General features: G+C 44.4%; 1 protein-coding gene across 8 annotated transcripts in view; it reads right to left on the minus strand.

Annotated features, from left to right (window-relative positions):
- Positions 1-5,251: 5,251 nt before the first annotated feature.
- The window catches only part of CEP120 (centrosomal protein 120), a 74,115-nt gene continuing 64,998 nt past the window's right edge, over positions 5,252-14,368 (minus strand). For 5 of the 8 annotated variants that reach the window (XM_044387352.3, XM_044387351.3, XM_026507841.4 and 2 more), the window contains 2 exons: positions 10,217-10,362; positions 5,252-6,073 (listed from right to left, as the gene is read on the minus strand). In XM_044387352.3, the coding sequence (XP_044243287.3) occupies positions 5,839-6,073; positions 10,217-10,362 (381 nt within the window). In that variant the 3' untranslated portion in view covers positions 5,252-5,838. The remainder of the gene's footprint in view (positions 6,074-10,216; positions 10,363-14,368) is intronic. The other 3 variants (XM_044387353.3, XM_048220726.2, XM_048220727.2) reach the window with 1 other exon arrangement.

Below are 14,368 nucleotides of genomic sequence, written 5' to 3' on the forward strand. Positions count from 1 at the left end.
GCGTTCACAGGTAGCTCGTAGATCCGGACAGTGGCTCTGAGGTTCAAACCGTAGCGTAAGAGGCAAAGAAGAGTAGAACCAGCAGAACGAGCTGGCACCTCACAGCCCTTAGGAAGGAAAAAGGCTGACCAAAGGACAAAACCAGGGCGTGAGCTCTTCTCTCTACTCTTTCTCTTTTTCCTTGCCTTTTCTTTTTTTGTGGGTTTTTAAAAGAATCTTTTGAAGACACATTCTGCGTGTCATTTGTTCCTGGTAAACACACATGCACAGAGAGATAAGGGAGGAGAAGTGTGGGTGGGCAATAGAGCCACTGATGGAAGACCGCATGTGGGCTGGCCGGGACGATTTTTACTGGCAAAAAGAGTCTGTGGGCTAAATTACTTCTGAAGACTATTTATAAAATGATTTCCTATTTGGTACCTTTCTTTTCTTCGTGCAAATTTTACAAATTTCCGTTAGTTACCTAAATAAACGTGTCAGAAACCAAGATAAGACCATTCATCTCATCTGCCGACAAGGAAGCTAAGTGAGGAATTTCAAGTTCCTTCCTCGAGGCCACAGTCAGGTGAACACAGCGGTCGGCTACACTAGCCCATCCAGTCTGAACAGCACGGCTGAAGACAGGCGCTCACGAGTTAGGCCTCAAGTTCTTGATTTGCCATACTTTGCTCAGGGCATCAGATTTTGCCCAAAACCGGAACCGAACTCAAGGAATACAGTACCAGCCTTGCCTGACAATCCAGAATTTCTCTCAAGCAAAAAGATGGAAATGTTAGCAACCAAATGTTGCTTTTTCAGGTCACAGAAAGGAGTCAGAGCAAGGGAGCTAGTTGTTTGATGCTTTAATCGTGTTCAGTCTGTTCCCTAAGCGGAGAATTTGCAGAAGAGCTTAAAACATTGCAAACCTACCAGGCACAGACTTTCTCAGTATTGGGTCAGCATTCACTAAAATTTACAATGATGTCAAAGTAAGATTTTGCAGTAACACTTCTTGTCTCTAGCCAGGTTTTAATGTAAAATATTGAGGAGAACTCAGCATTCATCCCGTGCATCTGCGTGCTTTCGACTAGTTAACACGTTAATCAAGAAAAGGGTTGTGCTGTCCAACTATTAGATAGGTTATTTGGAAAAGAAAAAATATTTGTCTATGAATGTGTGGATGAAATGTTTCCAAGAAGAAATTACAAATGGGCCTTATTTTAGTTCTCTCCTGTTATGAATGACAGGTTTAACATTCTTAGAAACCTTAAGAATATAATGACTACATCTTTAAAAGCCTCTAGGGATCCTGGTACATTAACGTATCAGTCAGTAAATTATTTATCTATAAATTAATCTTTCTAAACAGATTTCCACTGCCCTTTAATTTGAAAGCTAAACTTCTGAGTCTCCACTTCAGCAACTCTATATTTGAAGAGCCTCCATCTGTAAAAACATTTCTAATGAAAACATGAAGACAACCCCCAGAGAAGCAAATAAAATGAGATTTAAGTGTATAGCAGCCTTTCTACAGTTACATTCCTAACAATAGTAGACTTGAACTTGATGCCAAAGCGAGGTTATATAATATAATCCGTGAGCAGTCTAGTTCTTTTGGTGTTTGTGAAAAATGCAGTTGCTTACACAATTCTGTCTCAATTTCCCATCTGTACACCAAGATAGATGAGTTAGGTCTCGGTTTCCCTGAGTCACGGAAGCCGAGGGAAGAGGAAAGGAGGAAGCAAGTGTAAGAACTGCTCCAGTGCAGGTAGCAGAAGAGGGAATGCTGGGAAGTCCGGGCTCCAGAGCCTGTGCTACAGTTGCCAAAACCCAAGTATCAAAGATGGGTTTACATTTTGCGTCATTCCCTATGAACAGTTCTTCAAGCAGACTTTATCCAGCGCTCCCGCACAAATCACTTCGTCCCTTGGAAAGACCACCAACCCACGATAAGACTACGGAGCCTGCTTTAGGCAACTTGAGATCCGTTGTGAAAAATTCTGTATCCGATTTGTGTCCGTGGTCTGGACTCTCTACTCAATGAAAGATAGTCTGTTGTGGGTTTTTTGTTGTTGTTGTTGTTGCTGTTGTTTGGGGGTTTTTTGGTCTTGGTTTTGCTGTTGTTGAACAAGACCTTAATTTTATAAAACACAGTTATGTTATAGCATGTTTCAAGGATCCTGCAATTCACCTTTAGAAGTCAGAATGAAAAAGCAGCCATTTTCAGTAACCTTGGATTCTGTTAACAAGGGCACAACAAACATCTAACCAAGTGTCTAACCCATTCCTACTGTCAGCGAATGAGAAAACAGGAGGATCTTCCAGAATGGCTTGACAGGCAACTCATGTAGCAAGCAAGCTTTTTTTAAATTGTGGTAAAATACACGTACATAAAATTGTAACCATTTTTAAGTGTATAATTCACTGGCATTAAATATATTCACAGGGCTATGCAACCGTTTCCACTATCCCTGATCCAGAACTTTTTCATCACCCGAACAATTCTGTCCCCACTTAGCACTCACTCATCCTCATTCCCCGCCTCAGCCGCTGGTAATCTCTACTCATTCTGTCTCTAAGCATTTGAAGCACAATTTCTATTTTATTTATTTACTTATTTGTCAGAGAGAGAGAGAAAGAGAGCACGGTGGGGGGAGTAGAGGGAGAAGCAGGCCCCCTGCCGAGGAAGGAGCCTGATGTGGGGCTCGATCCCAGAGCCCCAGGATCATGATCTAAGCCGAAGGCAGATGCTTAACCGACTGAGCCACCCAGGTGTCCCAAAGCACAATTTTTAAAAGCACGACAGCACAACGAAAAGTCTTGGACTTTAGCAGGACCTGGGCGGTGAGGTCGGGAGAGCCTGTTCTCCTAGCATCTCCATCGTAGATAATTTGTATGTCTTTTGACGGGGAGACCACACGCAATCTTTTCTTATTTCTTTATGAATACGACTGTTGAGTGCGTACATCCGGCAGGCGCTATTTTAGTCCTGGCGTGTGGCGGAAAGTTAGCTAGACGGGTGCTGTGTCCTCCCTGACCTTACTTTGTGGTTACCCATGCTTCCCATTACTGCCAACTTCGGGAGAACACGGGGACGGCATGCAATTCTGGTAAGATGCTGGGGGCCTGACCCGTGCCCTGTATCAGTCGTCATTGCCGGCCCCACAGGAATGCTCAGAGATGTCACAGCAGAACGTGTTTCACCTTGCATTATATTAGCGCTCATCCCTGCTATGGTAGGTAATGGATAGTAAGAGTGGAGGTATCTTCTTACTAGATTGACACAGAAAATTCAGGTCTTATTTCCAGTTTTAAATAGAGACTTTGGGATTTCATTGATAAGAAATGCCCAGAATCGCCAAAGCCACAGAGACAGAAAGTAGGTTAGTGGTTGCCAGGGGCTGGGCAGAGGGGAGAACGGGGAGTGACTTGCTAATCCCTTTGGGGTTTCCTTGGGGGATGATGAAAATGTTCTAGAATTACATAGTGGTGATGGCTGTACGACCATGAGAATGTATTAAAAACCCCTAAATTGTATCCTTTAAAAAGGTGAGTTTTGTGAATTATATTGATAAAAAGAATCAAGTCAGCTGTTCCACGAAGGCGGACATAGTGGTAGTGAGAGGCCCGATTTAAAATTCTACCCGTAGCTAGCGGAGGACCGATCCTCAGACTGGAAGGACAGGCAGTACGTCCCGGGAACTGAGAGCTGACAGGCTGGGCAGCAGCTGGACGGAGCCGTTCGTCGGCAAGAAAGCCACGTGGTCAGACCGGATGGTTCTCTTCCGCAGACGTGTGCGCGGTGCCCCAGACTCAGACGCCCACGTCTGCACGCAGGAGCCCGGGTCTGGTAGGAGTCACGGGCCTGCGGGGGTAAAGGAGCTTACCTGGGCGACCTGAGGCGCCCTGCCCACGACCACGTGCCAGCCTCAGACGTGGACACTAGGCTGTCTCCGTGTCCAGGAGCCCCAGACGTCTTAGAGGTAGATGTTACTTCAGAGGAGAGCATCCGGTGACAGGCCGGCCGCTCGGTGTAGTATGAGGAAGCCGGCGCAGTCAGCGGCCACCCCCTTCAGTCACCCACTGCGCTGTCCCTCCACTTCCCGACCCTGAGAATAACTTTGAATTCCTGGAATGACCTTGCACACGGAAGGGCTGTTGCTGAGGGAGGACGAGGAGGCGGTGAAATGTCAGATGTCCCCCGTGTTCAGACGGGTGAGAGTACGGCCACGCGAGCCCCTCAAGCCCCAGGCACACGGCGACGGGGGCGCCGCTCCCCTGCGGGCTCCGGGCGGAAGCAGAAGGGACACACCGCCCGGCTCCGCGTGGTGCAGGACACTGCGTGTTACTGCGTCAGTGACCGAGCCGGAGACGGTTTGCAGAAGGCCAAGTGCAGCCCACGGCCGACCTGCGGGGAAGTCCTTTGGGTCTCGCAATCCGAGGCCCCCTCTAGTGTTGGAAAACAGGCGCGCAGCACGCAAAGCCCGGCCGGCACAGGCAGAGCCCTCCCGACGGCAACACGGCGTCCCGTGTGCGGGGAACCCTGCGACAGGTGTCCGGCGCTGATTAACACCACACTTGCCGCTGCGACGCACAGAGCCGTTGGTCTCACTCAGTAGCTGCCTTCTGTCTCAGGGACCGCTGGGTTGTTTTCAGAAGATCAAGACCTTGTTATTAAGGAACCAAAACAAAACAATGCGTGGAGGGGCTTTCCTTTCCCCCAAAACTACACCTCCTTGAAAATAGTAGAAAAGTATTTTCTTGTTTCCAAACTGCCTGTTCTGCTTTTATGGAAGTTCTCGGCAAACACTATATATTTCCTAAAATAGACTTCAACTTATTATACTTGGGAGTCAGAAATTTGGAACTAATATTTTCAGAGTCCCCTCATCTGTGAAGGTGCTGAGCGCCTCGGGAAAAGCAGGCGGAGAGAGCTGCCCCGAGGGCAGACCTGGCTGTGGAGAGGCCCAAGCACAGGGATTCGCTGAAGTTGCAGAGAAGGGCACTGCGTAAATCCATGACCTCATCTTGCGTACTTTACAAACCAATCGATTAAAATTCGGGGGAGTAAAAAATAGTCATGTTTCACTCTAATTTCTCAGCAGAAGCCTTTGCCTATTACATTAGAGGGTTTGGGTTTTCAAGAAAACAGAACAATACGATCTTGGGCACGAGTGGGCAGACGAGCACCTTTGTAAAACTGTGACTTTCATCTTCCTGGAAGTGAGGAGCACAGCAGAAAATGTGGAAATTCAATGGGTGTTGAGACAAGTTTATTCTGTATGAATTTTATTTAAATAAATGCCTCGTTTGTCATTCAGTAGAGCCTAGCGCTTCCCTGCACTGATCTTGCTTTCCGTTTTCAAACTTGTCACTTGCAAATGTTACAAGTTAAAAACACAGGCTGTCTAAAGTAAGTTAAATACAATTGTTTACAGTTGGCCTCAACTTTCGAGATAGCTGTATTCAAATGAATAGGACGCGGCATTTTTAAAGTGCAACATATACTCTTTTGGCTCCACATGAAAAATTATACAACCGGAAATTACTGCAGTCATTTCCATAAGGACAGATCTTGTGAAAAGCCGTTGTGAAAGCTGGCCATGAAATTATAAATTATGAGAAACACCGAAAAGTCATTTAAAATGAGTATATAAAATGCAATTACAAATAAAACCAGAGTGGGAGAGGTAGCATAAAGTAAATAAAATCAAATAAATACTGTACAGTGACATATAAAATTCTGCTTATAAAAAATTGAAAATTGGTTTTAAAACATCCATTTTCCCTTCTTTCGAGGGTCTTACAATGAAATTAATATTTAGGCCTGGAGTCTCTGTAAAGATTTTCCAAATGTTATTAATTACTGGCATTGTTTTTTGCCAAAACCTCTCTGATCTGTCGGTCTAGTTCACTTATTATTCGGTCCTCGTGGTTATACACACCCGTCCTCATCAAAGTATCCCTTTCTTCTATGAGTCGAGTCAAATAATCATCCAAACCTTCTTCCAGGGCATTGCCACGCGGGCTGTCCATTTTTCCGCTCGCAATCTCTCTGGAATCCTGGTACTGTTTCTGTTCTTGTTGCCTTAACCTGAGAAGTCAAGAACAAATGCCACTCTAAGCAGGCAGCAAGTGCTGTTTTGGTTTTTTGGTTTTTTTAGTTAACAAAACACTGTTTCAAAAAATGATTCAATGGGAAATTATGCCTGTAGCATTACTTTCAGGGAGATAACAAAACCCAGCGTTCTCCTTGGCTAGCCGGAGTCAACAGGCTCATAAAAACAGTTTTGAAAAAATAATACTTGTTTTTCTAATTATAAAATATATAAAAACTGTAGCAGTTCTGGAAATGGGCAAAAAAGAAAAAAATTGTGATCTTATCCAGAGATAACCAATCTAAGTAGTAACTTTCTGTAATTCTTTTCAATTAAAAATGCATATGTATCTTAATTATTTTTCTAAAGAACTGATATAGGATACAGGCAAGGCTGTATGCTACTCTTTCCCACTTACTGATAAAATGTTCCCCTGCATGTTCCAGTGTCTTCTAAAGGGCTTCACCACATTCCCTCAGTTGGATGTACCCTTATTTAATCACCCTTTATTGTGGGTCTTTAGGTCGTTGGTAAATCTTTGTTGTTTTGAACTAAATTTTCCTAAGTCATTCAGCAAAGATCTCTATGTACCCAACAGTGCCGGGTGCTGGGGGTACTGCAGTGGCTCAAGAAGAAAACTCTTTGCTATTAGAGTTAATATCACCCAGTGTTCGTAGAAAGTGACCTTGTTTCGATGTCAGCGCCTGGTTCAGACGGCGTGCACCTTGTACGACTTTGTGATGCCTCATCTAGGAGTCAGAGAAGGGACAGCAGGTACCAGACTGGGACTTGGGTGTTTCCAATGGAATACCGTTAGTTGTGTGGCCTTGAGAATGTTAAGTATACTTAGTACCCTTTTCTAAGTGATAGTAATACCAACTTTGGACAGTGGAGTATGTTTTAATGTAATTAAGAATGTACAATTAAGAGGTAACTTCTCCTCTCTGCAAGCGGCTACAGAAATGTTTAAATTTGCAACTACCCCTAAATTTTATCTTTATAAATGGGAAGGATGAAGCGGTTGAGTCGAAGCCCCTGCTTCTGAACGGTCTTTAGGATGAGTATGCCAGTGAGGACCAAACCCACTTCTGAATTGACGCCGAGTGGGCGAGAGGCAGAAGAGCCAGTGAGGAGAGTCCTGCTGTCACAGACAAGGAAGACTTGGCCCCAGAAACGGTGCAGGACTGTTGACAGTGTGCACTCTGGTTTGGTCGGACGACCCTCGAAGATCCCCCACAAAAGAACACGGAACCGCACTGCGCAGTCCAAGAAGGAAATCAAACACTTCCATTGTTCTCAGAGAAAAAGCCTACGTAGTCCAAGCCCTGTGCTTTGGGGGGGTGACAATCAAGTGGTTAACAGGGTAGGGGTACAAATTAGAGCGATTCCCCTGGGGGTTCCCTCTACTTTAACTCTCGGAGCCTTCCTGGACAAAGAGGTCCTGAATGCAAGCTAATAACCTACAACATCAAACGAGGTAGGAGAAAGCGCAGCCGTTTTCTTGTCCTCTCTTGATACGTGAAGGATACACAGAATCTTTACACAAGTGACAGGTGATCCCTACCGTGATTTTACTGAAATGCAAATCACCGGTCAGGCTCACCGTAGAATGTTAGAACCTCGTAGGTGACGAACCCCACCACGTTCCCAAGGTACCCCTGACGCCCCTGAACGACACGGTGTCTGGACTCCGCCTGCACACTCCTGTCACTAGGAACCCACGACCCTGCGGAAGTGCTCTGTTAGAAAGTTCCTTCTTACACGGAACTTGGGAGGCAGCCCCATCCTTCCCAACAGCTGGCTCCGATTCCGTTCAGGAGGGGCCCCTACTTCTCTTGAACTCGGGGGCCGGCCAGATTCCCGAAGACGGCTAGCTAACGCTTTGCCCTGGAGTTCTCACGTGCAATATCCCTCTCTCCTGACCACCTTTTCGGTCATATTCCCCTGGAAGCTCTCTAGGAAGCTGACGGACCTGAACACGTGCTGCACAGCGGTACAAGCACCCAGGTGTGACTGCACCGATGCGGAGTCGTGAACGGCCCTTGACGCGCCGGTGCTGTAACAGCCACGTCACACTGTGTCCTCCCAGGCCTCCTCACGTCAACGGTCAGCTCCTGTCTTTCCCATCACTCTTGAGGTCTGCCTTATAATTTATACAGAAGACTCTGCTTTTACTTCTAATGTACTTAGTGGTTTAAGTTCTCCCTAAATCCTAATTTATTAAGATATTAATGATGAGATTCAAATCTGCACGATCTGCAAATTTGGTAGCCAAATGGCTATCAGCATTCCAGCCACCAACAGTCCTTAGCAAACAGCAGGGGCTTAAGACCTACATGCTAAAGTAAACAAAAACCAAAAAAAAAAAAAAAAAAAAAACCGTACATGACAGCAAAATTTTCGAAGGCAAGGGTCGCGTTATTTGTAACGTCCTGCACGTCTACAACAGAGTGGACGCCGATTATCTGCCGCACAGGAAGAGCAGACATGGAGCCCTGTCACATGACGCTCGACCTTTTCCAAACGATACGTCTACCGTGAGTACTGGAAATGCGGTTGTTTAATCCAGCTCTGAAATACCGGATAGAGTGACTGCAGGAGTCACCGCATGCGCTATGGACTGACCTTTGTGTCCCCAAAGTCATATGCTGAAGCTCTAACCCCCAACGCGATGGTATCTGGAGAAAGGCTCTTGGCCGGGGACGCGCTTTAGACGAGACCATGAGGGCGGGGACCGTGGTGGGGCTCGTGCTCTTAGTAGAAGAGACACAGGGGAAGTTGCTCCCTCCCGCACACCGCAGGCCACAGCGGGAGGCAGCTATGGGTCAGCCAGCGGGTCCTCACAGAAACTACCTGTGCTGGTACCTTGATCTTGAACGTGCAGCCCCTAAAACTCTGAGAGAATGCATTTGTTGTTGAAGCCCCCCAATCTACAGTGATGGCAGCCCAGCTAAGACAGTGGGCTTTGCTGAAATGGAAATACGAGTGTCTTCATAAACTAAGTTAAAAAGCCTTCCCCTCCAAAAAGAAGATAATTTGTTCTGATACTGCTTTCTAATGATGGCTTTTCTAACATGGTACTGCCGATACCGTCACTAAGATGAACAGGACATTACAGAGAGGTCCCGTGTTGAACAATAGTTAAAAATACAGCCACAGCGGCGCCTGGGGGGCACAGTCAGTTAAGCGTCCGACTCTTGGTTTCAGCTCAGGTCACGATCACAGTGCTACGATGAGCCCTGTCTTGGGCTCTGCAATCAGGGGGGAGTCTGCTTGAGACTTTCTCTTTCCTCTGCCTCTTCCCCACTCGTGAGCATGCTCTCGTTCCCAGTAAATAAATAAAGTCTTTGAAAAGTACGTACACAGCCATAGAACCACCTTTCAATGCTGGCTCTCTGCTCTAGTAGCTATGTGACCCTGGAAAGGCTACTTAAACGTCTAACCAGTAGGTTCCCCATCTCTAAATGGGGATATCTTCCTCAAAGAGTTGCTTTCCAGATTAAAAAAAAAACAAAACAGGGGCGCCTGGGTGGCACAGCGGTTAAGCGTCTGCCTTCGGCTCAGGGCGTGATCCCGGCGTTGTGGGATCGAGCCCCACATCAGGCTCCTCCGCTGTGAGCCTGCTTCTTCCTCTCCCACTCCCCCTGCTTGTGTTCCCTCTCTCGCTGGCTGTCTCTATCTCTGTTGAATAAATGAATAGAATTAAAAAAAAAAAAACAAAGCATTTACAATAGCGCCTGGCCATACAGTAAGGGCTTAATAAGGGCTATTTTATTTATATTAATAACATAACTAGATTTGAAGTGCCTATTATTAAAAATTGAGTATAATCATTTACCTTGAAGTAGTAGCAACAATCCTACAACAGTCACACAAAAATGAAATTCAAAGTGTTAAGGGTATGAATAGAAACGAAAAAGCGAACCACAGCTGCGTTCACAGCAATCAACGTGGGCCTGACGGTCGTGAGTGTAGACTTGCGGCTGTGGCAGCCCACGCACTACGTGTGACATGTGAGCCCTTCCTTCGGGACAGCCCCGATATGCTACGTGCCCTGGCCCGATGGCTAAGGAACAGGCTCTCCTACCGCAACTCCCACTTCTGTATGGGGGAAAAAGGGATTTTGGGGGTTATTATACCTGTTTAATTCATTTCTGATATCCAACAGCTCTTGTCTCTCGGTCTTCACCGTGTCTTTCTCCTCAGCAGCCAGGTAACGTAGCCTCATCTGTTCCAGTTCTTCTTGCTGTTTTTTAAGACGAGCCATTTGACTTTCTTGTTCCCGCTGGAAAGAAACAAGCCAGCACTTGAATGGGAGGAGTAAACAGATTTCGTACGACTTTGACTTGTGATCACAATCCCGTTAGACAGGACCCGTGATACAGCCACGCGCTCTCCTTCCGAGCGACCCAGTGTCTGGAACGGGCCAGGTTCTCTTAGGAAGTCCCGTCTTCCCGCGGCCAGCCACAGTCCTTCAAGGCGCAGGCAGTGACTGAGGTTAGCGAAATACCACAGGAGAAGCCAAGATGAAGGCAGGAAGAGTCACTGTCAACACAGTGAGCTGCCACAAGGACAGGGGTAAAAAGCATCTAAGAAACGGCTAATGATACAGAGATACACCGTGAAAAACCGAACGAACGGTCTCTGCACTGGCCAGGTAATAATAGGCTTTTCCACTCTTTTCTCTAAGCTCACACCAGAATCTGCACAGAGGACAAAAGGTCTTTAAAACAAGTGTGCAGCCTTCCCCAGAATGGCTATCCCACGACTGATCCAACCCCCTCCCAGGAACGGACGGTCTGGTAGCGCAGGCGGGGCTGCCAACGCCCTCTCCTGGAACAGAGTCGGCTCAGGCTTCTTCGTACACATTTCTGTAGGCACGGGTGCTCTTCTTTCATTAGAGCTCTCCCCTTTGGGGCTTCGGTCCCGTCGGCAGGTAGATGTCGTCCTCTGTTTGTCAACATACACATGTTTTGAATACTGGTAAACAGAGTCTTTACACACAAGAAGTGTACAGAGTGGTAAAATATTACAAAGCAAACTACTCCGTGGCGATCACGACGCCCAAGTCCCTCTATGCTTCCTCCTACCCACGAACCACCCCGCCTTTCCTCAAGATAACTACTGCCCTAACTTTTAACACCACAAATGAGATGTGACTGCTTGACCTTCAGAGAAATGGAACTGTATGTGAGACGTCATGGGCGGCTTCTTTAAGTGAACGTTGTTTTGCAGATTCACTTGGGTTCGGGGTAGTTGAGGATTGTCTTTACTGCACAGTATTACGCTGGATGAATATGCAATCTCTTCATCCCGCTGTGGAGGGACATGGGCTAGTCTGCAGTCTTGTTCTCTAACGCTGATGTCAGTATTATCGCACGTGTCTACGGGCCCATGTTTGTATGCCTTTCTATTGGGCATATAGGATTCAGAGAAGGGCCATCGGGTAGGAGAATTTCAGCATTGGTAAGTACTGTTTTCAAAGTAGTAGTACTAATTTTTACTTCCTTGTGAGTATTCCAGTGCTCCATATTCTCACCAGTACGTGGTAATGTAAAAATTTTTTTTTCATTTAAACCATTCTGATAGGTTTATGTGGTGGTGATCTCGCTGTAATTTTATTTTGCGTTGTTTTCCCAGACTAAGGAGGTTGAGCAAGGTTTAGTATTTTTAATAGCATTCTTCTTTTGTAAAGTTCCTGTTCAACCATTTGGCACTTTGCTCTACTTGGTTATGCATTTTTCCTTACTGATATATTCATAGTACCTTATATATATACAGGGGTAAGTCTTTTGTTGATTATTGAAATTGCAAATATTTCCCACTAGTTTTGTCTCACCTTTTCATTTCTGTAATGGCGTTTCTGACTTAATTTAAAATAGTCCAAATTTATTCTTTTCTGGCTAGTGCCTTCCATGTCCAATCTAAGGCAGTTTTTGCCTGCCTCGGTCTTGAAGAAAGAGACTCTTCTATGAAGATGCTCTTTTATACCATCTTGAAGCTTCGTTTAGGTCAATAATTCATATGCACTGGGTTTCGAGTATGTGAGATCAAGTTTCTTCCCCCCGGCCCTGTGGAGCTCCAACTGACATAGCAACATTTACTAAAAAAATAGTCTCTCCTACTGCTTGGCAGTCACACCACTCCCACACCACTTCTGTCCATACACGTATGGGTTCGTTCATGGACTCTCTAACCTGATCTATTTCTCTACCTTTGCATTAAATCATACTGCCTTAACACTGTAACTTTTAAAATAATAAATCTTGATATGTGATAGCATAAGTCGTCTACATTTTTATAGAAATCTGTTTCCATGGCTGGGAAAAAAAAAAAAAAGGCTCCTCGGATTTGATTATGATTGTGCTTAATCTTAGATCACCTTGGCCAAAACCATTAGCTTTACAATATTGATTCTTCAATCAGTGAACACTTCTTCAATTACTTAGGTCTTATTTAATTTCACTGAACATTTTATATTTTTCTATATACTAAGGGTAACAACTGTCTTAGAATATGCCCCTAGGTATTTCTTCTTTTTAGATGTTATAGTAAATGGCAGAGTTTTTAAGTTCTGATTTTCTAATTGGCTGTAGTACAGAAAAGTAACATTGACATTTACGTACTGCTTTGGGTTCCAGCAAACTTGGTAAACTCACTAATGCTATTAGGTCATCTGTAGATACTTTTTAGTTTCCTGAGTCTGTCACCTACAAATAAGAGCAGTCTTATTTTCTCCTTTCCAACCATGTTTTCATTTAATAAACTCTGTTGTGCTTGTTATAAGTGGTTTATCAATGCTCCTGAGACTGTCCAATTTATTTTGTCCTTGTCAGAGTTGGGGACCAAGATTATGCCAGTCTCATTTTAAAAAGAGGAGTGTTCGGTCTGCCTACTTTCTGAAACAGTTTGTCTAAGAGCAGCGGTATTTTTTTCTAACATTTTTACTAAAATTCAGACGTGAAGCCATCTAGGTCTAGAGCCTTTATGTGAGAGTTTTTCATTACAGATTCGATTTCCTTAACAGCTACCCAATGAGTATTTTCTGTTTCTTCTTGTCAGTTTTGTAAGTTCTGTTTCTCAAGTTTACAGAAAATTTTTTTTTACTCTTCTCTTCTCTCTTTCTATGACTATGGGATCAATAACCCTGTGTCCCCCTTTTTTATTCTTGATGTTGGAAGTTAGCGCATACTCTCTTGAACGCTCTGCCATGCAGGAGGCCTTTTCAAGGAAAGAACTTTTCACTTTGATTTTGTTGTACACTTTCCCCCATTTCCTTAATTTTTATTCATCCCTAACTGCCTTTATTTCTTGTTTTTACTGATCGTCTGAAAAGGATATTTAAAGAATAATTTGGCTTCTCTTACTTTTTAAGTGCATTCAAGGTTATAAAATTTCCCGCTAAGCACAGCTTGCATTAAATATCCTGTGTCGATATGCTGTGTTATGTCAGTTATGGTTTTCAGTTTAGCTATGGGTAATTAGAAGTGTACTACTTAATTTTCAGTATATTAGCTTTTCGTTATTAATTTCTATCTTAATCTCCGTGTGCACAGAAGACTCTAAATTACAATCTTCTGAGATTTATTGAGAGTAGTAGCTTGCATGTGAGCACTGTGGCTAAATGGTCCCTGTGTACTCGAATATGTGTATTTTAGACTTCTCTGATGAATATTCTATCGATACACCAATGGTTGTGGTGTCTAAATCTTCTCAATCTTTACTGATTTGTTGTTGTTGGCTCTATCACTTCGCAGGAGTGTTATGGTAAAATTGACCATTATTAGGAATTTGTCTATTTTTCCTTTTAGTTTCTTATTGAGTGATAGTAGAAAGCTCCTGAAGAGGGAGGGGACCCAAGAGGGTTGCCCCCTTTGAGTTCTCTTAATTTTTGCTTTACATAAATTTGTGGCTGTTGCCAGGTATACAGCCAGGTGGAACTGTTGTCATCTTCCAGGTGAACTGACCCTTTTCTGAAGATGAACTATCTACAGTAATGCTTCTGGCCCTGAAGTCTACTTTGCCTGACAAAAGTAGTGCTAGACTGGCCTTCTTGTGATTAGTATTAATGTGGTATATGCTCTTCCCTCTTTCAAATGTGTCCACTCTATATCCTTCCATCTAAGCCGTGTCCCTCCTAAGTGGCATACTGCTGTTGTTTTTAGTATTCATGTAACATTTGTCTCTAATGACAGGATTTAGTCCATTTGTATTTAAAGCAGTTGGTCATATAATTGGTTTAAATCTTTACATGTTAGGATGCTGTACTCGTTCCACCTTTTTGATGTTAT

The sequence above is a fragment of the Ursus arctos genome, unplaced genomic scaffold, assembly GCF_023065955.2.
Source record: "Ursus arctos isolate Adak ecotype North America unplaced genomic scaffold, UrsArc2.0 scaffold_5, whole genome shotgun sequence".
In the NCBI taxonomy this organism is placed as follows: Eukaryota; Metazoa; Chordata; class Mammalia; order Carnivora; family Ursidae; genus Ursus; species Ursus arctos.